Consider the following 23,843-nt stretch of genomic DNA (forward strand, 5'->3'; position numbering starts at 1 on the left):
GTTGGTGTGCGGAGGCCTTTAGGGCTGTGTATTGGTAAGAATCTGACAATACACACGATACAGATTCAATATACTGCAATACTGTAATCAAGGCAATATGTTGCTTTATTGCAAAACATTTTTGGAAAACTGTCCTAGTATGAAGGGATACATCACCATGACAATAAAATCTCAGTAAAAAAACTTTTTTTTTTTAGCGCGGCCCTGTAATAGTCGACCCATTAGTCAATGAGAAGAGTCTTAGTTGACACACTTTTCATTAGTTGGATAGTTGCTGAAAACAAAAACAATGTCAAACTCCATTCGGGAGCTGCACCTTGTCACCAGGACTAAAGTATGAGAGGATTGTGCAACACAAACCTTTTCTCTTGTAACACAGGGAGTCACTTACTGGTGCGCTGTTGCATATGCTAACAGCACTAGCTGCTGTCACTAGCTACATAGTGGTCCTATTAGCTGACTGTACCTGGACTGGGAGCTGGAAGGACAGGGGGAGTTTAAACACTACTAGAGTAGGAGCGGGGCACCTAGCAGGGAACACTGCAAAGGAACATGGCCAGGAATGGCCGACAGAACCGGAGTGGGGCAGACAAATGGAGGCCATCTGATGTACAGCCAGCTCCGACCAGGACTCTGACACAGCGGGTTCAGCCAGGGACAGTAGAGGCATGAACTGACTAACTGTTTTTGACAAAGCTGCATGTTTTTTCCTGCAGGCATTCAATGTCGGTGTCTTTGTAGATGAGATGGAATGAACTGTAGATGCTCTTGTATATCTGATGTGTTTATCTTTACATCTCCTGCTCTCCTGGAGTTTTGTAATCAGCCCAATCTGTTAATGTACACTGGCACAGGCAGAAGTAGGCCAGATCTCTGCTGATGCCTGAGAAGGATGCATTCACAAATAAAAACAAGAGCAGCACGCCCACGTGCTCTTCATGCCACCACAACAAACACAGAGCACTGCACCACTCTCATCAGCTCTGCCACTAAATAATGCAGCTGTGACACAGGATAAGAGCAAGTAAGTGAGAGTGGACAATCCCCTGTCATCAGTACAGACTGAAGTCACCACAACAACAAAAGCAATCAGATCAAGGTGAATGACAGGATCAGGAAAAAGTATTTTAATTCAAATACAAAAAAGATGTAGTCTGTGTTAACAGAAAAAAACCCCGCAATGATCCAACCTTAAACACAGTCACCTCACCAGGTTTGTGTCGACACAAAACCTTTTTTTTTTTTTGCAAAAGAACATGATGTACATTGTTCCCCTGCAAAATTAATATATCATTTTATTAGACTTGGATCAGCAAATTACAGAGTCCTATGAGGGAGAAAGAAATACATGAGAAACCTTTGCGTTCTCCCGAGAGTGGAAAAAAGGACTTCTAGTCAAAACCCAAGGGTCAAAGGTTTCTAAGGGGAAAGCAAATGTATTTTTTTCTATCCATGTCCCCTCAGGACAGGGGTATTCACCTTCACCTTGTTTTTTATTTAATTAAAAACATCTATTTAGGCCAAATTAGCCTATTACTGTTTAATATTTATATTTTTTACTAAAGGAATGCTATTTTTAATCAGCCTAGATCAGTGTGAAGAGTCTGAAAATGGTTAATCCATAATAATACAGACAGACACTTGACTAGAAAATGCTGTTTTGTAGACACATTTTAAATGAATGGCAGCCAGCATCAAGCTCACAGACACACTGCATTTCCTGTGACCAGCCTATTCATTAGTGTATAATCACCTGAAAATAACAATAATTATGTTTTTGTTACCTTAAAAGGAGCCATTTTTATCTAAAGATGCCATGAGTTAGGGTTAGGTTAGGTTGTCTTCACAACCCATTCTCATCCCCAGGTCATCAGATACAGACACAAGTGGTGTTCAGTAGATGCCAATAAATCTTACACACTGGACCTTTAATGCATTTTTTTTGCATTAGGAGCAACTTAATACTGCCTTACTCAATGTATTTCGCCACAGATACCCAGATTGTAATACTGTGAAGATAACAAAATTAAATTACTAAAATCAGCAGCCACTCTGTGGGCTGGATGGGAAGCTTTGGCGGGCCGGATGTAGCCCATGGGCCATCAGTTGCTTACCCCTGCCTCAAGGGTTTTGTAGCAACTGGCACTGACTAGGCTGGTTACTCCTCTCTTTGAGCTTGACTTCATTGTGGTTCACCACAGAGCTTACCAATCAAGAAAGATCAGCAATTAAGCAAGCCCTAACCCCCCAACCCCCATCTGGATGAATCTACTTAAACTGTGTCTTATACTATTAACACCAGGCCCTTTCTGTCATTGTTACATACTTTTGAAACATACTGTACAACCCTTTTTGACCACAGGAACTTGGTCTTAATGAACAAAAAATGTACTTTTGTTTCTGATTATATTCTAGAGTTTAGTTCCCGGTACTGTTTGTTTGAAAAGCACCGGCCAGCAACTGCTGTAGTCGAACCAGATTCCTGCGTGTTCACTTCTAGTTTTTATCTCTGGTATACTGAAACACTGGCACATTTTGGCTCTAATGAAACAAAGGCTTTGTTCATACCAAATAGTGAATGCAATGCCTCCTCTCTTTTACAGGAAAAGCATCAGACATTTTAGCCTCATTTGAGAGTTTCTCCACAGTCGCCTGTTTATTTATGTGCAAATGGTAATATTTCTTGTATATAGGACTTCAGAAATCCTCAGTCAGAATGGTGTTTTAGTGTAAAAGTACATATTACTTGTGGCATTGGTTAAGTTATTGACATAGGAAATGGCCCAATGGCTTACTATACACATGGGTAACAAGACAAAAACTGAAAAATTGGGATTTCAGAATGCTAACGCTAGCTAGCTTTATCCATAGCATAACCACACTGTCTCTGAAAGAGTATACTGGAATATGGATTTATTCCTTTTTAAAGTGGGAGGCAGTTTGGATACACAAATTTTCATCACGTAATCTCAACATAGAGCTAGATCTCATATATTTCTTCCCTGAAAGGTTTACACATTTCATTTTAGTGTAATACTAATAGCTTCATATCAAGGTTTTGTCAGTGTTCTATACTTAGTATGAAATGTACCAAATCAGCCCATCGCAGTGTGGGGGTGAAGAGGACACGATGCTGATAGAAACAGCACGTGCACAAATCAGGGATTACGCTTTTACTCGACAGAGTACGAATAAAAAGCCTCACCACAAGCCCACATAGAGTGTGTTGATGTCACCTTTACATTGTACAAATTGGCCTCATTGGTGTAGACCATCAAAGTCTGTTAGAGCACGGTGTGTACTGTACTCAGAACTGTAGTTACTATATCCAGTCAGACATGATGTCTCCAGAATAAACATGTCTTCCAGCTATAAGACAAACTGGACAGTAAGTATGAAAAAACACAACAACAGAAAATATGTGTCAGAAAATCACTGTATATCTGCATGTTCATGGCCAAATAATTCAAAAGGGTAACTGCAACCTATATGCATGCTTTGACGTGAGAGTGGTTCTGACTTTGGGGTGGAATAATGTGGAAAAAACTCTACTTTTCTATATTGTTGATTATCTGGAGATCCCTGAAATGTGACAAAAAAACCCAGTTTGAGAACTACTGTACTGGTTTACATCAGTGGTTCCAACAATAACAGTAGAGAACAACTGATACACTGTACAATGAACCCAAACAGTGAACACAGAACTGCAGGAAGTTGGCGTAAGATTTGGATTAATTTTGAGCAGATTAATTTAGATTATTTCCTGTGAACACTGCATTAGATATTTTTAAATTCTCTTTAGACAATTCTCTGTCTGTATTATGTTTTTATTTCTATCAATAATACATATTTAATAGGCTTATTTTTTGACAAATCCAGTGTTTTATTCTCCCTGATACTTGGTTTTAATGCAGGATGAGGCTGTTTAGCAGTAAGTAAAAGCGCTTTGAAAATAGCCTGTGTTCAGGTTTTTAAATTATAATTGAAACTTTTCAATTTACAATTTCATTTTGTTTTCTTCACATTTTAATGTCTTCTTACACCCCTTAAAATCAAGCAGACCTCACAACCCCCTATGAATCTTTGGCGACCCTTAGGGTGGGTCTCGAACCGGGTTGGGAACCACTGCTTTACATCTCCAATGCCACCAAGCTTAAGCTAAAACCTGTTACCAAGTGAGTGTAGGTTCCAATCTTATACATTTAATTTTGACTTTGGTTTACATTTTGATCATGGACTTTAAGTTATCGATTGCCAATGTTGAATGTCACTACAATTTAAGTCAGTCAGGACCACTTTAGTCAAAGAAAACTTCTATCTGCAGTAAGTTATATTTGGAGCTGGGGTAGAGGCAGCTTGCTGAGGAAGCAGCAAGGGTAAGCAGGGTAAAGGAGCTTAAATAAGGCGCCCTGTATGAGACTTGCCAATTGGATGCATAGAAGGGAAACAGCTGAGCTGTCAGCTGATTTGTGACTGGCTTTGAGATCAGCTGCTACCAGCTGATTTAGCTGGCATTGTGGGTAGAGTTCGACTCCGTGGTCTGGTTGAACTAACATTCATTACCTGATAGTGTACATACATAGTCATAGTCATATGAGATTCACAGATCTTTCATTTCTTGTGGTGTACTGTACCACAATGACTGACTATGTACAGTATATAATCAAAGTATAAACGTTTTTCCCATAGAAGCCAAGTAAGCCTATCACTGTAACCCTGTGTCCACCCTGCATACCACATAATGTTACAGTGATGACCATAACCCAACTATCTGTGCAGTTGACAATAGGATTTTCATGTATATATTGGGTGTACTCACCCCATCGATGCGGGGCACCCTGGCGCTGCACTCCACGCAGCAGGCTTGTTGGATCAACTCCCTGGCAACCTCCTCCTCTCCGCCTTCATAAGCTGCCTGGATGTTCTCCAGAGTGGGAGAAGGAACCAGTGCAGAGCCCGGCACTGGACCCTCCACCAATGACGCCTTGGCTCCCATTTCCTCCCCAGGGCCTGTGGACAGACACAGGGGGTCAGCAGTAGTCAAATGGGAGTTTAAAGGAGTGCTTGTGAGGTAGGATTGGGATCATACAGAGGCGTCTGGCAGTATGCTGCAGGTTGAACACGTCGTATTACTGTAGTCTTGTTAGCAGCATACGCTAACTAGGTCACCCTATTAAAGAATGCTCTCATAGCTCGAACTACAGTGCAGCTGAGTGGATTAGTGTGCACTGGAGCCTCTGGAGGCAGGTGGAATAGGCACTTGACACTCATATCACACACTGACTTTAGTATCTAAAGGAAAATACATATACATAGATACTAATATTCTTGGTCGGAAAATGGTAATATTTAGTATTTAGCTTGGTAATTTTCTACATCTAATGGTAAATTAGACTTTCCTGAAGAAAGAAAGAGACTCTGCAGCAAGATGTGTAGGGATTGTTTTCTTGGGGATTCATGTGTAAATTAGAGTTAGTACATCAGTACAATGAGCAAGTGAGACACTGTTGTAGTTTGTGCAAGATGGATTAACGCAGTGATCTCAAACCACTGGACCAGGGGCCATTTCCGGCCCTCCATCCCCTCCCTCTGACATGTTGTCTAAAATATGATTATAATTATCATTTTTTAAATAATGATTATTTGTTCTATTATATCAATTTAAACTACCCCTTCATATACAATTAAAATGATGAACACAGTTCTCTCTTAAAGCAAAATACATATATGTAAATATACATAAACATATAGAAATGTATAGAAAATGCTGTTTGCATTTCATTTTTTGTTAAGTTAGGGATGTGATAATGTGTATAATTAAATTAACAAAATACAGTCATGTTGTCTGCTAACACAAATATACAATTTACCTAAAAGCATTTGGTTGTGACACAGAAACATAATATTCAATTCAATTCAATTCAATTCAATTTTATTTGTCTAGCGCCAATTCATAACAGAAGTTATCTCAGGACACTTCAAATTAGAGCAGGTCTAGCCCGAACTCCTCTATAACATTTACGAGACCCAACGGTTCCACCATGAGCAAGCACTTTGGCGACGGGGGCAAGGAAAAACCCCTGTTAAAAGCAGAGACAGAGATTTAATGTTTTAATGTGTAGATTTTTAGAGACACCAGAAGCAGCATTAGATCAGTTTCCCAGGATAACAACCAAAATAAAATCAATCCAGGTTATGATGCTCCTATAAACTGCATTAGCCATCATAAAACATGGACCGTAAGAAGTGGCTTATAGCTTTTATCAAAGCTCAGAACACAGAGTCTTCTTTATGCATCTTAGTTGTCGACCGGTTTTTCAATTGCTGATGTTGATATTTAGAGAGCAGGGCTACAATGCTGATATCAAAACAAAGAAAAGTTATGTATAATTGGATTCTAAAGGAAATTCAAGCATATGTTTACAGAAGGATGCATTAGAGCACTGGTTCCCAGCACAGAAAGTTTCTATCTTAAGTAATAATTTAAACTTTAAAAATAAGACAAGACATAAACACAAGCTATATTCACAGAGCTTTTACTCACTGCTGAGGCATCCTGCAGGAGAACAATGGCCAAATATCAGGGAAAAGAAAACAGTGAATTTGTCAAAAAACGAAGCCTGTATGCAAGTATGTCCTAAAAATGTCAGAAAAACAGTATTCACAGGAATTTTTAATTAATGAATTTAATTTTACATAAATGTTACTACAGTTATTGTGTTCACTATTTGGGTTCATTGTACCGTTTATTAGTTGTTTTGTATGTGTTGAATATATGAAAAATACATAAAATATGTCACTAAGTTAGGAGTCAGTAAGTTTACTGATAGAAAAAGGGGTCCCTTAAAGAAAAAGGTTGGGAACCACTGCATTAGAGTTATAGTATAGGGCATGAAAACCAACTTTTTCACCTGGCCAAAACTCAAAGCGAGCACTAACATCGCTCCACAGCAGCCACACTGACAAGGCTGCCTGCAGAAGTGCCTGAAGAAATCTTTTGTCGGCTTTATGAGCACAGACATTGGCCGATGCAGGTATCTCAAAATACCAGAAAATCTGCCTGATTAATATTCACTAATACAAATGTACAGTATATTGCACAAATGTCTTAATAATATCATATTTTCAATAATCCATAATATTATAAAAAATAATATTAAGGATAGTCACATAACAAAAACAAGCACCTTAACCAGGTTCAGAACAAAATCAGCAGTGCAATCAAGAATGCAAGGGATTGTGTTGGTGGCATGATGTTCAAGGCACTGGTTGGATGAAATACGAAAGCCAGTTTCTAGTAATACATCCATGACACCAAAATGCTGCACAGCAGTTACGTGTTGTTAAGCTGTCCTCAAATTACCCAGCACTATATGACGGTGTGGCATGTCAGGGCCTGCACTGACTGGACAGGGGTCTTCCTCACTGATCACATGTACAGCTCTGACACTGTGTGCTATAAACAGTGCAGGCAGATGATGGTGTCAGGCATCACTGCGCTTCCTCAGGTAATATTAGTCCTGTGCAAAAAGGAGATCAACCACAGAAAGTGTATCTTGGCTTTCAACTGTAAAAGGTGTGAACGATGTGGCACAGAATAAGCCTGTTCATTTACAACTAGCAGTCGGTAATTGCTAGTTGCCTGCTGTTTCTTTTTCAGGGCTGTTTTTGTACAACATACCATACATACATTTCTTGGGAAATAAGATGAAAACCTCTGCTCAGAACTCAAGCGCAAAATGTATCAAAAACTGCCCTAACAAGTCTGACAGAGCAAGTTATTTATTTAGTTTGTCAGAGTGGTTATTCATTTCACCAGCCAACACTTCTGTTTCCTCTTTCATGTGCGTCTGAGCTGCATGTGCCCGCTTCCTGAAGCCCAGTGGCTTTTCTCTGAATAATTAATACAGAGAGAGTCTGACTGGGCTTCCAAGGCTATATGAGAAAGCTTGAGGGAGTTGAGCCATTAGACCCTGATGTGCCTCTTATCTACCATCAATACTCCCCTATCACAGCCTTAAACGGCATATCTGGGAAAGCTAGAAGAAGACCTTGAGAGGGATGAGGCGATCAACATCTCCTCCGTTACTGAATTCCCCTTTTCACTGGTCCATCTGCTTTGGAGATCAAAGGAAACATACACTCCTGACATTGGCTACGTGAACAAACAATAGTGGAGACTACACATCAGGGTGATGTGATTAGACAGGAGCTGAGGAAAGAGGAGGAGACAAATGAGAAGAAGCTGTGGATCAGCTGTTCATATAGTGGGAATTAAATGATTATGTTACATAAAGCCAAAAAACAAATCCTCCGGTGGAAGACCAATGTACCATCTAGCACCAATCAAACTTTTTCTCCCCTGAGTTCTGATATGCTGAAGTATCTGCTGATACAAAGTAACAATCTGATACTACTGCTCTTTTCCCCAAATCTAACGGTTTGTGTATTTGTGCCAAACCGTTACAGAACAGGAGTCACGGTGTGGTGCACGCAGCCGCATGAAGACTATAGGGTATGTAGATTGATGCCTGTAATGCGTAACCAAAAAAACCCGAAAAACTTCGAGTGTGAGTCAGTCACGCTATAGCAAGTACAAATGAAATACTGCAGTTGGACCTGCCTGCATCCTTTAAATCAGTTGTTTTCACAATTCGGTTCCTGCGGGCAGCTCCAGCAGCCAATAGATAGGAGTTGTTACTTGGTTTATTAGACAAGCATGGCGTGTCAGCATTGGCTCCACCCCTGTCAGGTATCGTGAATGGAAACATCAAAACATGCTACACTTTCGGTGGCATCACCCAGATGAAAACACATTATCCTTAATAGCACAGATAGGGACGTTATCATCGATATTATTGCATTAATCGCCGGATAAAAAGATTCAAACTGCTGAAAACAGGTTAGATGCTGCTTCTGGATGGACAGGCTTCAGAACACACAGTGCAGGCACAGTTTGGTTGTATGGGGCCTGCAGGAACATTATGACCACCAGGGTGCCCGGGTGCTCACAATGTCAATGTAGCAGAGCGTAGTGGATGGAGTAGGGTTTGACCATTTCCTGGATGTAGGATGGGTCATTTGCAGCATGTTAGGCAAGCACCAGTATCTTGAATCAAAGTCAAGCAAACCACTGGTGGCCAGTGCACAAGTGATGTTGTGTGGGAGAACTTGGGTACATTGAAGACAAGCTGGACTGCTGCATTCTGGGAGCTGCAGAGGTCGAATGGTACATGCATGCACAGCCAGGAGTAAGCTGCAGTAGTGCCTGTGCAAAAACCTGAACCTGTGCCACTAGGTTCAGGTTTTTTTTTCAAGGGAATTTCCACCTTGATCCTCTAGACTCCAAACACTCAACTGTTTCACTTTCCCTATGTCAGTGCAGCACCACAAGAAGGAAACAGCTTTAGATCCACTGTGGATGGTTCAATCCTAACAGGCAAAACCTACATTGGTGGCAACATCATTTACAAGCCAAACTAAATCAGCTGTCACACTCAAATATTAACAGGGCAGTAAAGTATGCTACAAAATGCTGTAGTAATCTTTGGGCTCTTCACAAAGCTTTGCATTTTGTGAAAAATGTAACAATTTTACCTCTCTAGGGTACTTTAACAGTAAGTTAAATGAAACCATCTCAGTGGTTTAGAAGGGGAAATGTCTGTTTGGAAGAACTACAAAGAACTCAGCCATCTGAAATGTGAAAAAAAGGGCCCACAATCAGACACCTTTCTTGTAAGATACCACTAGCCAAAGGTTGGACCCCACTGGTTTAATCTTAAGAATGCATTGCATTTGATATGCATTTGTGTTTTATTTAAAATATTAATCAGGTAAAGTAACTACTAACTGTAGCTTTTAAATAAAAGTAGTAGAGTAGTAGCAGCAGCAGAAAATGTAAATATTATTAAAACTATCCTGGTGAACTGAAAGATTATGTTTTCCTATCTATAGAGGTGAATAAAAGTCACTGCTCAATTTAATGGCTGAATTCTAGTGATGAGGAGAGTATTGCCGATCATCATAACAAATTATTATCTGTATCTGTAAGGTGTACCTGAGGCATATTATGCTTATTTCATAGTCAAAAGGTTGTCACAGATACCAAATGCTCTTTGTGACTTTCAACAGCTTCATATTTGTGTCCGGTGACCCAGTGATCCTGATGTCCCACAGACAAGCACACCACAGGCTTCCTCTTTTATGCAACACTGCAGTTAAGAAAGGATCTTACACTATGTAGTTCTGTTAACGGATGGTGTTTGTTTTACATAAATTATGTGTGTAAATAAATGTTGAAGGGCACCTACAAAATAAGACAACATTTTAGTAATTTGTCACTAACATGATGGAGCAGCCATAGGTAGCTGTTAGATGAAGAGCAGGAAGTTACAGGCTGCACACCTTCACTTCTTCAGCAAATCAGATTACTCTTGGCATGATGGAATAAGACAATTCATTCACTGCTTTATTAAAACAACGACATGGCTGCTCATGGAGCATTTACTGTTAGCACCGGTAGTCGCTTATGTTGCCAAATTGACATAACTGAAATCTTAAAGTGTGTCAGTGCCACTGCCATCTTTATTGTTCTTAGTGTAGACAAGAGGTAGGCAGCAGCAGTAGGGGGCAGGAAAAATATTATGGGTAACTCACTTCTCAACAATGAATCGTGCAGACCTAAAAGTCAAACAAGCTGATTGGTTGATCCCACTCCTGTCAAGAGGTGGGTAGGTGGGTTAACATATGAGAAGAAAGCATGATAAAAAGATTTAAAGAGAAAAAGCTACACAATTATCCCTGAATAATCGCTGTGCACATTTGCTTACAGCCCAGAGAAGCATGTTTTAGCCATACCAAGATCAATCTCTTTTCAACATACGGCATGTAAGTATTCAAGACACACTCACAAAGACAGCAAAGACAGAGATTTCAGAAGGTGGATAGCTGCTGAAACATGATACAGGCTGCTAATGGGATAAAATGTTGCCTGCAGCTGCATGTTCAAAGTTGTGCATACGCAGCTGTAACTGTTCCCTATTATTTCGTGCTCACAGTGTTATGGTGGGCGGATGGCGTAATTTCATTTATGTTGAAAAAGCAATATGATCCGTTTGAGCAAAAACCACGGGTTCAATTCCCAGCAGTGGTGCTTCTAGCCTGGTCAGTGTACAAATCTGTAATTTCTCTTTGAAATCATCCTGTAAGGTGTTGAGAAGCATCTGAAGACCATGTCCTACTAAAATCCTCCAATAAAACCAGTGTAATACATCCACACACACTTGAGTAAAATGTATTCAGAGTGTGACATCATAGTTAGTTGATTCCCATAAACAACCACTGCTGTGTGGAGCCCTACAGTATAGAAGTCATCACATACATCGCATGGATCTGCAGACCACACAGGCTGATCCGAGCAGAGTCAGAGCTCAGTGCAGAGTAGCTTTAAGGCTCAGTCAGACCTACATGTGCAGCATATAAACAAGGCTCCAGTCAGCGTTTAGCTCTGCCCCCCCTCCTCCTCTCTCCTACTAACCTGCTCATAGCGAGGCAGCGAATCCTCCTCTTCCTCCTGCCTCCATCACATCTAACGCTCACTTTCTTTTCATAGCTTCCCTTCAGCTGCTGTGTGGCTTCTACCCAGCATCCACAGCCATCCTAGCTGTGTTCCCTGGATGATCTCCCTCCTCTCTAACCCAGTGACAGGCTGAGGAGAGAGGGAGGATGGAAGAGAGGTAGAGGGACAGGAGGAGGGGGTGGGGGTAGCGGGGAGATGGAGCAGGGAATGATGCTCCTTTGTTTAAGAGCCTGGCCAGCCTCTGAGCTTCCTGTCTGTCTCTCCTTCATGCTTCCTGTCTGTCTCTCCTTCTCACTGTAATCTCACACTGCCCAGTGGAACCTTTATTAGATTGATCATCTGGTTTATAGAAATTCCCATCCCAATTTGTCCAAGGTGACGTCATCAAATGTCTTGTTTTGTCCAACCAACAGTAAGAAACCCAAAGATAATCAGTTAACTGTAACATAAAACCAAGAAGCATTGAATTTAAGAGTCTGGAGAAGCCACCACCAGTAAATTATTTTCTTCTTCTTTGGTTTTTGTTGCTAAACTACAGTTCTTCTAACAGCCACTTGAGGCTGGCTTCAAAAGTGAGTCAATATCCATTAGCTCCAATGTTAAAATGCCCAAATTTACAGCATGTTTACAGCCTGGTACAAAAAACTGTTTTGGTCTATAAATTCCCATTTCATTAGGGGAGGGCTGAAATTGTATATACCTCAGGGAGGGAGGGAGGGCTTCGACTCGGCCATGGCTTTGTTGGGGTCCATGATGGAGGACGGTACGTTTTTTGTAACATTAACTCTGTACTCTGCCGTAGAAGAGAAAGTCTCACTTTCTTCCAGCTCTGACAGTCTTTAACACTGAATGTTAGACTGTGAATTTTTACTGTGTCAAATATATATTAGAATGCAGGGACAAGATGGTCACAAGCAGAAGTCAACCAGCACAGGAAGATATATCTCCATTTGTGACGTAGTCAGGAAGTTAAAAGATAAAATATAACAGCAAATCACAACAGCTTCCTTGTTGCTAGGAAAGGAAGATGAATGGCCACCTACCATAACCTAATCTACCATACTCCACCACACTCTTCCATCTCCAACTGTAATCCCCATTCATCTATTCATCGTCTATACCTGTAATTATTTACCACACAGCTGAACTACAATCTGCTGATAGAGAAGCTATTCAAATCTTGTGTGAGTTACATGAGGCTGAAACTTTCAGAGTGTGGTTCATACATACAGTTAGACAGCGACAGAAAAGGGCTTGTGGCTGTCAAACAATCATGGTTTCAGTTCTCTTTTTGCTAAATTTAAGCAGCACTGCAGTGCTCCACACATCAGTACATTTCAGTTTGAACCTGCCGGATGCCTCGAACGCTACAGCGAGAAAACAGGGCCGTGTGGAGTGGCGTCAGAGCGGGTTGATGAGACGCAGCAAGGTTACTCACCGATTTGTTGCTCCATGTTGCTGGGAGTGTCTTTAGAGTCCTGGGGAAGGCCAACAGACCAGTAGGACATTCCTACTGGAGCCACTGGTTAATCACTATCAGAGCAGAGTTCCTCCACAGAGAGGAGGCCTGGGTTCAGCTGTCACCCTGCACAAAGACAAAGCAGCAGTGATTTAGACAGTTCTCTGGAGACATACAAAACAACATTCAAATAGACACAATTCAGCTGTACAGCCCAAATGGTTCAATATTTGTTTATTTAAGATTATTGACTATTTTTATTTTTGAAAGAGTGAGGAGCTGTGCTGGTTTTGTCTAACTGCTATATACAGGGAGCGGACTGACACCAGCCACACCTAATGTGGGTACATTTTGGGTTTGGCGGAAAAATGAATTGGGTTCACCAGCCAGGTGGCCAGTATATCATGTGGAATCACAGCATAGGGCCAAATTTACATTGCTGTGTTTTTTACATGTAGTGGCTGAGACCCTCAGGTCAGCGAATCAGATCCAAGCAATCTACTACAATTTGGTGCTTTCTACACAGTGCCGCCTGTCTCTGTCTGTCTCTGTTTGTTTATGTCCTATGGTGGAAAACCATTATTTTGACAGATATTGCAATATAATTTGATTATTTGATTTAGTGGGAATGCTCATTTCCAACACAATTTTACCTTCACTGAGAAATCTATTAATGCTGATGATGTTGAAATTGTTGGGGTCTGTACCTAACATGTTTTCTTACATCTGGAGAACTGAAAGAATTGTAGGCTTTCAGGCTTCAGAACTACAGTCCTTTTACCTTTGTCAAAAGGCATTGCGATTTAGATAAAGGATGAACTGGTACCAGTATCAGGTATTGGCTCTAATAATGAGCTCACATACTCATAATTAACTGTAATCATAAAACTACTCCGATACCACTTTATGGCAGAATTACGTTATGTAACTTCTTGTTAGTTGAGCAGGTAGGCAGAGGAGAAGTAGTGTCAGCATTTTGGAGATATTTTAAGCAATTTTAAGCAACTTTTACAACAACATTAGCACATTTAATGGTATTGTTAAGTACTCTGTATCAAAATGTTAGTACTTCTATTTGGTCTGAAAAAAGTGGTATTGTAGTTTTGATAATACATCCATTAATCATGCAGCCCTGTTTTTGGCATACGAAACATCTGCATTACGTTATTAGAGATATGGGGACACAAGTTAGAAAAGTTATGAAGGTCAGCGTTTTAGTGAGAGGCCCAGCATACTGGCTAGGCATGGGATTATATAAAAATTTCATGTCACAATTATTTTGGCCCAAATAATGCCGATTATCACGATAATGGAAATCCTGAGTGTTTTTTATTGCACATGCAATAACTTAAGTTTCATTAGATAGACTGCTTATTTCTCGCCAAAAATGTGTTCAGAAACAGATTTGACTGCCAAGGTGAAATAAATTGAAGTTTACATAGCGTACTCCATACTGAACTCTGCTACTCATGCTCAAACCCCATTGGCTAAAGGTTCAGGAGGGAGGACGACAGTTGGACTCTTCTCAAAGCCAGCAGCATACTACTTACAATAACTTCTGGATGTTCAAAACAAAATATGGAGAAATGAGATTTAGCTGCCTGATATTTTAATGCCTGATTTCCATTTATCATATATCGCACCAACCCTCAACCTGGCTGAATGTAATTAATTTTAGTCAAATAATGAATAATGCAGTTTTGTGGGCAGTAAAGTATTTTGGGCTGGTAAATTTGCTCTGTTTACCTGCCATGAGCCAAAAACTTAATTTTAGATAATGCTATATGCATGGATAAAAGGTTTCAAAATAGTTTCCCCTGTATACAGAAATACCAAATATATAAGAAATGCCTTTGAAAACAATGCATTCTAATAAAACACCATCACACACTGTGAGTGCGCATACAGTGCTTCCAACAAGGTTGATATGGTGGCCATTTATGAAACACATGTTCAAAATTGCTCCAGAACAATAAATCAACATGATAAAGTTGAAAACGTCCTGAATTTGCACCAAAACATTGTTATTTTTCTCCTGGATCAATTTTTACTAAAGTTTTGAAATGACAACCTCCTGTTAGATTGCTTCTGATTGCACAGGTGTTTCTTTTTCTGTCCGTCAGTAGTACTGAAACTGAGTTCTTGAATTTCCCTCGGGATAAATAAAGTATCTATCTATCTATCTATCTATCTATCTATCTATCGCACTGTACTGTACATACTAACTGAACTATTTTTAAACAAACCTCACAGAAAATGGTATTCATTGTGAGACAACATCAGAGTGATTCAGTATCGCACTTCCATAAATAATGTGGAAACAACAGGAGACTAATAAAAACAGAGAAGTCCCCAGAGTCAATACCCTACACTTCCCCTAATGCAACATAATAGAATCTTTGTTTCCTTTTACTTCGTTTCCTGTATGAAATTTATATTTAAATGTATATAACTGAACTGAAAAGGTATTTTTAATAACAGTAGTTTAATCATTTCATTCAGTTTCCAAATCCAACAGATAGGGGCCATCCCAAAAATTAAAAAATCAAACACAATTCAATTTCCAAATCCCCAAAAACCCAAACCATTACTTTCAGCCCCTCGCTGCAGCCCCGGTTAGAACATTGTTCTGACAGTGAGGCCATATACTGCTTCAGCTGTTGACTATACTTAAAAAGTATAAGAGCAGGACTGGATGGAAATCTGGGAAGGTAAACCTGTGGGGTCACACAAACTCAAGGACCACTGCAGTAGTCAGTCACACATGCTAAACATGATCAGGTGGAATGTAAAAGAAAGGTAGTGGACACGGCCTCTGAAAAGCCTGACCATGACATGCAAACTTCCAAAGACAGAGAAAGGCAAAAGAACTGAGAGACTCAATCTCTCAAGTTCGAACAGCTTCCTAGAGCTGGTGGAATTGCTAAACCAATATGACAGCATATCATTTTTATCCAATCAAGGAAAAGCAAGCTTCACACATTCTCCTTTCCAATGGAACTCAAAATGATTTGATAAAAGCTCTGGCTACTAACTACTAACGGGTTATACAGAAAGACGTTTGCTTGTTGAGACCACTGATGTGTCACGCATTGAACAGGCATCCCCTGTTGTCAGTTATGTGTGTGACATGGCCATAAAGGAGCACTGTATCCAGCTGTGTAATGTAAAGGCAACAACAGACTGTACACTTAGTGATGACTGCACTGAAGGAAAACCATCTGAACGGAGAAGACCTCTGTGGCCAGGGTTATGATGGGACAGCCAACCTGTGTGGGAAGACTTGGAAGCTGCTTACACTGTTGTTATGGGAAAGAAAGAAAGAAAGAAAGAAAGAAGCAAAATGTCACCAATCAGACTGAGACAGAGAGTGACTAAAGTAATGCTCAAAATCTGCAACAGACCCCCAGGCAGATGTCCAAGCACAGAATACTGCTCATACTCTGGGTGTTCTACAGATTTGGACCTGGACTCTGGACCTTGCGGACTGGAAGAAACACTCTGATCTACATATTCTTGCCATCAAAATGGACATCCCCATTATAAAAGAGGAGGCCATCAAAATCTTCCAAGACATGGTTCCCAACGGAAAGATTTTCACTTTATGGCAAATAATTGGAATCATCTGCAAAGAAAGATGTGTTAGTTATCTCTTTAAAACATACATCTCCATCTGTGTTTCATCATTTGTGTGTGTGAGTTTTTGGGCATACACATTTTTTATAGCCTAGTGTGCCAACATTAGCAGGGAAGCATGACAAAACAGTGGATGTGGGGGTGTCCTTTTTTAAAAAAACGGACCCACTAAAACTGTATTTGCACATCCCTACCAGGGTGTACCCCCCTCGCCCAGTGTCATCAGATCAGCGCCATACACTCCACTCAGTGCTGGTGTTAGCACTGAGGCCTTATTTCCACTGGCGACAGAACATAACCAAGGCAGGCATCAAGTACTAGTCAATCTGAGTCAGAGTTCCTTAAGTGGGGGCGGGAAAAAGTGGAGGCGTAGGAGTTCCACGCATGCTCACTTAAAAATGTGCTCACTGAATGGCAGTTCATAAAAATTAAATGTGAACAGCAGCAGGGTCACACTGACGAGTCCAACCAAAGCTTATCTAATCTCATGTTGGCCTACAACCAGTACTCATAATAAAGAAATACACACTAAGACTAAAAAAGCATAACACATTTATTGACAGTGTGTGGCTTCAGGAGAAAAACTTTCATATTCCTTGATACATTTTATGCATGTACACATTATCTTATCCATCAGTAGCGTCACAATAATGGAGCAAAGATCATAGACCCGTTATACTGCCCCCCCCCCACCACCACCACTCAAACCAACGTTACGCCCTTGTGTTAGTCAATGCAGAAAACTTTGGATGCAGAGAATTCCGTTTTTATGTTGAATTCGGATTTTACATAGCTTTATCTCACTTTACCAGCAGAATGGTGTGTGTTGCTGTGCCATGCAGCAGTTTGGATGTTTTCTCAATCAGTGCCTCTCTCTGGATTATAATTGGGCCGATATAAAAAGTATTCACAGCGTGAGTTATTTACAATTAACCAATTTATGTCATTTACTAAATGTGCAGATTTATAAACACGCATTGGTTTGTTTTTCTCGGGTGACGTCACGTCGCAGAACTAACGAACCACAAGGTGAGCACTTGTTGCGCCCACAGTTGCGGCAGAAACAGCACACATTATCAAGTATTGCGCCACAAGAGTTGTTACCGGCCGACTCACCTCACGGCTGGGGGCCCCAGCGAGCATCACGACGGGCTTTAACAGCTCTGAGGTCCTCCGCACTGCCGGGACTGGGAAGCTTCACTGGACTTCCTGATTCCACGATGCAAACTTTCCAAATTCACACCAGTCGTACGAGACGCTCGCTGCGTCAAGTCAGGCAGTGGACAACGGAGGCATTTCCGGTAAGAATTTTCAAAATAGTGTTGCCCAAGTGTATCCAGATGAACATTTCAAAATAAAACTTAAACTTCAATAGGACATTGGGGATAATATCAAGACAGGTGAAGTAAAATCATTTTCTTAAATAATACCATACAGCACATCCCTAAAAAAGAGAAATTAATAATTATATTCATTTAATATTAAATAATAATAATCGTAATACTAACTTTAAAAAGAAGGAATCTAAATAGATTACAAAAAAAGGGTCACATCACATCAAATAAGCATGTTAATTAAATATATTGATTATATTAAATTAAATTGAACATTGTTTTCTGTCCACTATATGTATGTGGTTTAGGGTAACCAGTCATCAGTGTGTGTGTCCCGTAATTTGGGTTATGGGTTTCCACTCAGAAAGTTGCTTACCCTTACCCCTTATAATGGACATACCATAACCTTATAGGCTCACCAGGTAGCGCTGGAGCCCCATGTAAGGCTGAGTCCTTGCTCCAGCAGCCAGGGGTTCGACTCTGACCTGTGGCCCTTTGCTGTGTGTCATCCCCTTTCTCTTTACCCACTTTAAAGAAGAAAGAAAGAGCTCATATTTTTTCCTTTAAGACATCATTTCATGGAGGAGGGTGTGCAAAATGTACCAAGGCTTGGCAGGAAGTCTTTGATGCGATTGTGCAAGATGCACTTTCAACCAATTAAAAGGGGCTTCTGGAAAAGTTTGTACTGTGATGCAGGGATATGCAATTCCCTGCAGGGATGGCCTTAGAGAAAAACACCAGGGTCTTTTTTTGAGTTTTTATTTTAAATATTCCACTAATTACCTTGAAGTGAAGTACATTTCAGTGAATAACAAAATTAGTTTTAAATGAGTTAAAATAACTCATCTTACAGAATAGTTTTAACACTAGGGTTATGGTTAGTGAAATTGCTTTCCAAAGCATTTTAATCATGAAATATTCATAACCTAAATATACAAAGACAGCACATCATTTTGTTTATTTATTCACATTCACTATTCTAACAACAGTAGCTATAAAGAAAAATTACCCTGAGATGTAATAATGATCCCCCTAAAAAAGAAGTTTAAAGTATCTCTGGGGTTTTAATTATGACGATAAAACAAAAGGCTACCACCAGGTTTTTTACACCCACGTTTTTTAGATGATAAATAATGTGCTATGTGGAACATTTTGCAAGTAGAGATCTAATTCATTGATATATTTTAATATTGATCTTACTACAATGTGCTATAATGCCAAGTGGTTCATACCATAAAGCTAATGGGCATGGTTACCATGACAATGGAACTCTACCTTTAATTGTTGATTGGCCACTTGTCTTAGTGAATTTACATCCAAACTTATTTAGTTATTCCTCAAGAAATCATGGTGCAATCAATATTAGTAGCTGGTTTTTATGTGTGTGTGTGTATATGTAATGCATGCATGTATGTATTTATATATAATATATGTACATATATAGGATGACGTTTTTGGTCTTATTGATTTTATTTATATTTATTCTTATTATCCTGTTTGGATTCTGTACTCATACCTATACCCCTCCTGTATTTCATTCTCCTTTTGTTGTTTCTGCTACGATACCTGGATTTCCCTCCAGGTATTAATAGTAATTACAAATTAACTAATAGTTATGGTTATGGTTATGGTTAGGGGTAGGGCTGGGGTTAGGTATGTCTCCAAATAATGAATATAGTAAGTTTATGTAATGTCTCCATATCTGACAAACAAATATGTGTGTGTAAAAACTGAAAACACATTAGCAAGCATTTTCTAGGCTTTTTTTCTTGCATCAAAGATAATTTCCCAATATCAGGTGCAAAGATTGACTCAAAAATGTAATTTCAATTTCTTCTTTATTCAGAATTTCTATTTAAATACAAAACTAAAGTGGTAAAAATGCGGGGACAGACATGTTTCCCATGTGTGATAATAAACAAACACTCAAACATATATATGTCGGTAAATACCGTTGACACTATCCATGCAATGGTAACATTGTTGCTGTTACAGTGCTAAAACGTTACTGGCAAGGTAAATGTTACCTTATCCTGGATGAGAAACAAGAGTTCCTTCCAACATGTGAAAGTGAAGGCACATTCTCCTCAGCAGAGAGAACATTGACGTTAGATCACACCAGGTTAGAATCAGCGCTTGGAATTACAAAAAGGATCTGCAAATATCAGCTACTCAAAAATTACAAACATAAACTTTTTTTTTTCTCCGACCTTTCCGAGTTGTACTATGTAGGGAGATTTGATGAATGGATGATCAATGGAATTCATATGCAAAAATCCTTTCATTAACTCACTATGTTTTGTATCTCATGTAATAAATCAATCTGCCTGGATCAGACAGGCAAAAAATATATTATTATAACTACTGGAGTATTTTTTAAACCACTCTTGCGTTGAGGGAGATCACAGACAGTTGATGCTTTCTCTTTCCACTACTTTATACCTACCTTGTCAAGTGCAATAATAAACAAAATAGCATAGCGTCCACTATTCTAGTGAACCAGCCATGTATCGAGTAGAAAACAACCTGGTCATGTGTTTGATTAGGCAAATTAGAATTATGTTAGTAATAAATTAACTAACTTAAAATTACATCCATTTTATTCGTGGAATGCATGTGTGTGATTAAATGCTCTTTCTAATTAAGCAATTCTGTTGGGCAACTTAATTTAGTAGTGTAATGTTACAACTGCAAAATTAGTTGGACCACCCATATTAAATCAAAGTCAGAACCAAACCAAGTGAGTAAGTTAAATCAAACACAATTAAAATCAAGTTGGACCACATAATTGCCTTATTGCTGTAAGAAAATAATTTAATTCTGTGGAAATACTTCCATGATTTAATTAAGTTCATTCAAAGAGTTATTTTTTTTTTTGAGTAATATCAGATGCATCATCAACAAATGGCCTGCACAATGCACAACGAACTGTAGTATGATGAACGCCCATTTTTGGTTCCTAGGAAAACCTGTTATTTTTTGTTCCAGCTGGGAACCAACTTTTCCAGGTTCTGAAGCCAATTTTAGTTTTGGTCCGAAATACTCCAAACGGTTCAAACCGGAACGAATCCAGTTCCTGTTGGTGAAAGGCAGAGCTTTTCAGCTGTTCAGTTGGCATCTCATTTTACTCCCACTTGATAAATAGGTGGTATGTATATGGAGAGACGATATTGGGTTTGTTTAGTTCTGAATCTGTTCATCTGTTCCCAATCTCCAAAATTACATCCATATTATATATGATCATCATATTCTGTGTTTTTAATTTTAGTTTTAGTTTCTCCCTAGAAGAAATACAATTTGGTACTCAATTGACACCCTTTTTAAGTCCTGTCCCTTTTTTCCCTCTGTGCTCCAGTGACAGCTGAGCAAGCCTATGTCAGCTTCCTCCCTCTCCTGTACTCAGATATGCTAATGCTGTTGGGCCTCGTCTATGTTAAAATACAAAACCAACCATTTTGAAAATGAAATTAAAAGTGACATTGTATATATAACACATCTTAAAATTGCTAAATGCTTAGCAAAACATTAGCTATTAGCTAACTAATAATACATCAAGCCTTAGTGACTCACTTTGCCCAGTAATTTTGCTAACATTCAGCTATCAGATATATACTAGCTATAGGATTGGTGTAGAGCTAGCTAGTTAGCCTAAGCTTTTTTCTTTTAAACCACCCTTCAAAATGTGGTTGTCTTTTAACTTGACTAACTGACCACTGCTCTGTTTTTCCATAATTACTGTGCCAAAATTATCACTTATTTGCAAGGAATTCCTAAATAAATTAATTGGAAAAAACACAATTTTTTTTATTGCCTTAACCGGAATCTCAATCATCAGCATGATGTAGACAAAGAACGGGGGTGTGTGGGTTGTAGAGAAATTGTGATGTGGCCCTGATGGAATGGGAAAGTGCAGAACACCCGGACTTTCCCAGTTCTTTCTCACAGGGTTTCACTCAGTTTGTATGGTCACAGCTTTCCACCTCCAGAGTATTCAGCCAGCGGCCAATATTCCTCCAATGAGAAGGACAGAAAGAGGCAGGTTATGAATACACAGTGAACAGCAATAGTTTGAACAATATGGAATATTCGAAGAACAGCCGTGATGCTTACAGTTCTCCCGTCCGTTGCTGACCATTCCTTATAACGCTCCAAAGGGAGTCTGTGCGTGAAAGGGACGTTATAGCACGTTTATCCTTAACAGATAGAGGAAGAATTTTACAATATATAGAAAACATAATCCATCTTAATAATCACTTATGGCCCACTAGAAGTCTTGGCCCCCGGTCGTCTGTATATATAATGGACAAAGCTTCTGGTTCCTGTGAAGTGAAGCCAACACAAGAGTCTTAAACCCCTGCACTCTGTGTAAATTGCCCAGCAGAGGGCCAGCTCCATTGGCTGCAACAAATCGCTAGTATGCAGTCTTAACGGAGAACTATGAACCTAACTTTCTCACTTGATTTATCGACTTACTAAACAATTTCCTTAATGAAGTTGAATGTCTCAATCCTCTAGTTTGCAGTTCTTCCTCTCCATAACAGCATTGATGTTCATTTAGTAACATGATGGATCCAATTTAGAGTTAAAAAGACGTCAAAGCCAAGGTATGCTTTAAGGAGCAGGGCTCCTTGTGAAATTTCAGGTCATTCTCAGTGAGTCCGTCGCACTCAACTCACCAACTCAATCTAAACCTGTTCAAAACTAGCACGTGCTGATCAAGCATATGGATCCCAAGATTTCTGTTTACTGTGTTTACTAATTTCTTGCTGAAAATCCTTTTTAGAAAATATTTTAGTGTACTGTTTATCTGTATACGAGACTGTGTAGTGACCACTGCAAAAATGGTAATGTCATTAATGTCACAGGATTGAGCAATAAGTCGAGTCAAACACTTTCTGTTCTTTATTATTAGTTTGTAATGTGTTTCTTAATGTACATAACAGATTGCCTGTGTGAATATAGAACGCACCTATTGATTAACAGAAAGGCACCATTGAAAATATTGTGAATCTTTTACATTTTTACATTATGTATATCCAATATTGTTTGTCTTAATTGTTAACTGTAATTTTTAATCTCAAGTGTTCATTGTGTTCGGACTGTGACGGGACTAAAATGTGCAGTTCCAAGGTGCAGCACCGACAGGCTTGTCTAATTGGTTTGAGACTGTGCACCAGCATATGTGACTGTTTGTTCCTTATGGCTTCCCTGCTGATTTAAGCTGATTAACAACTGCACGAAAGAATTGAAAGGAAAATATGTAAGACAGTAATCCTTTTGTTTCCTGTCATGAATGTGCTACAATGAAAATCAATCGTAGTTGTTGGTATATCAATATGAAGAATTTCTGCTGTAAAGCAGATGTGCTTCGTACAAATGTGCTTCATTATTATTCCATTATTTATTAAAATGAGATCAGAGAAGTTGTCATTGTTGCATGTACATGAAGAAGTATAGACAAAATAAATTCAAGAGATGTGTAATTTTTTTAACGTTACATTTTACTTGTATAAAATTTAGCATGTCAACCCTTTGTCAGTGGTATGAAATTAAAGAATGTGTAGACACGTATATTAAACATGGGATATATAAATGTTTGAATGTTTCTTTACACAGAGTTAGGTTAACTGCTCTATTTGAAAGTTCTGGTATTCTGTTATGAATTGGCGCTATAAAATACTTGATTGAATTGAATATCTGATGTTTTTTACGCTGTCTAATATTGATTTCTTGAGGACTGTATATATATATTGTTATATGAATTGTTGTATGTTGCCTCTATGCTCTTAAGCCAGGCTTCCTGTTATAGATTGTTTCAGTTGAATTTCTGGTTAAA

At 39.2% G+C, this 23,843-nt stretch overlaps 1 protein-coding gene across 1 annotated transcript in view; it reads right to left on the minus strand.

Annotated features, from left to right (window-relative positions):
• lrrk1 (leucine-rich repeat kinase 1) overlaps positions 1–17,945 on the minus strand; it is a gene marked incomplete in the record, with an annotated part of 75,673 nt that extends 57,728 nt beyond the window's left edge. Inside the window, 3 exon segments of the mRNA XM_035651947.1 lie at positions 4,820–5,010; positions 13,017–13,163; positions 17,790–17,945. Coding sequence (XP_035507840.1) covers positions 4,820–5,010; positions 13,017–13,086 — 261 coding nt within the window.
• Between the last annotated feature and the right edge of the window lie 5,898 nt (positions 17,946–23,843).

Source organism: Morone saxatilis, unplaced genomic scaffold, assembly GCF_004916995.1.
Source record: "Morone saxatilis isolate NCDOM2014 unplaced genomic scaffold, NCSU_SB_2.0 Contig11, whole genome shotgun sequence".
Classification (NCBI taxonomy): domain Eukaryota; kingdom Metazoa; phylum Chordata; class Actinopteri; family Moronidae; genus Morone; species Morone saxatilis.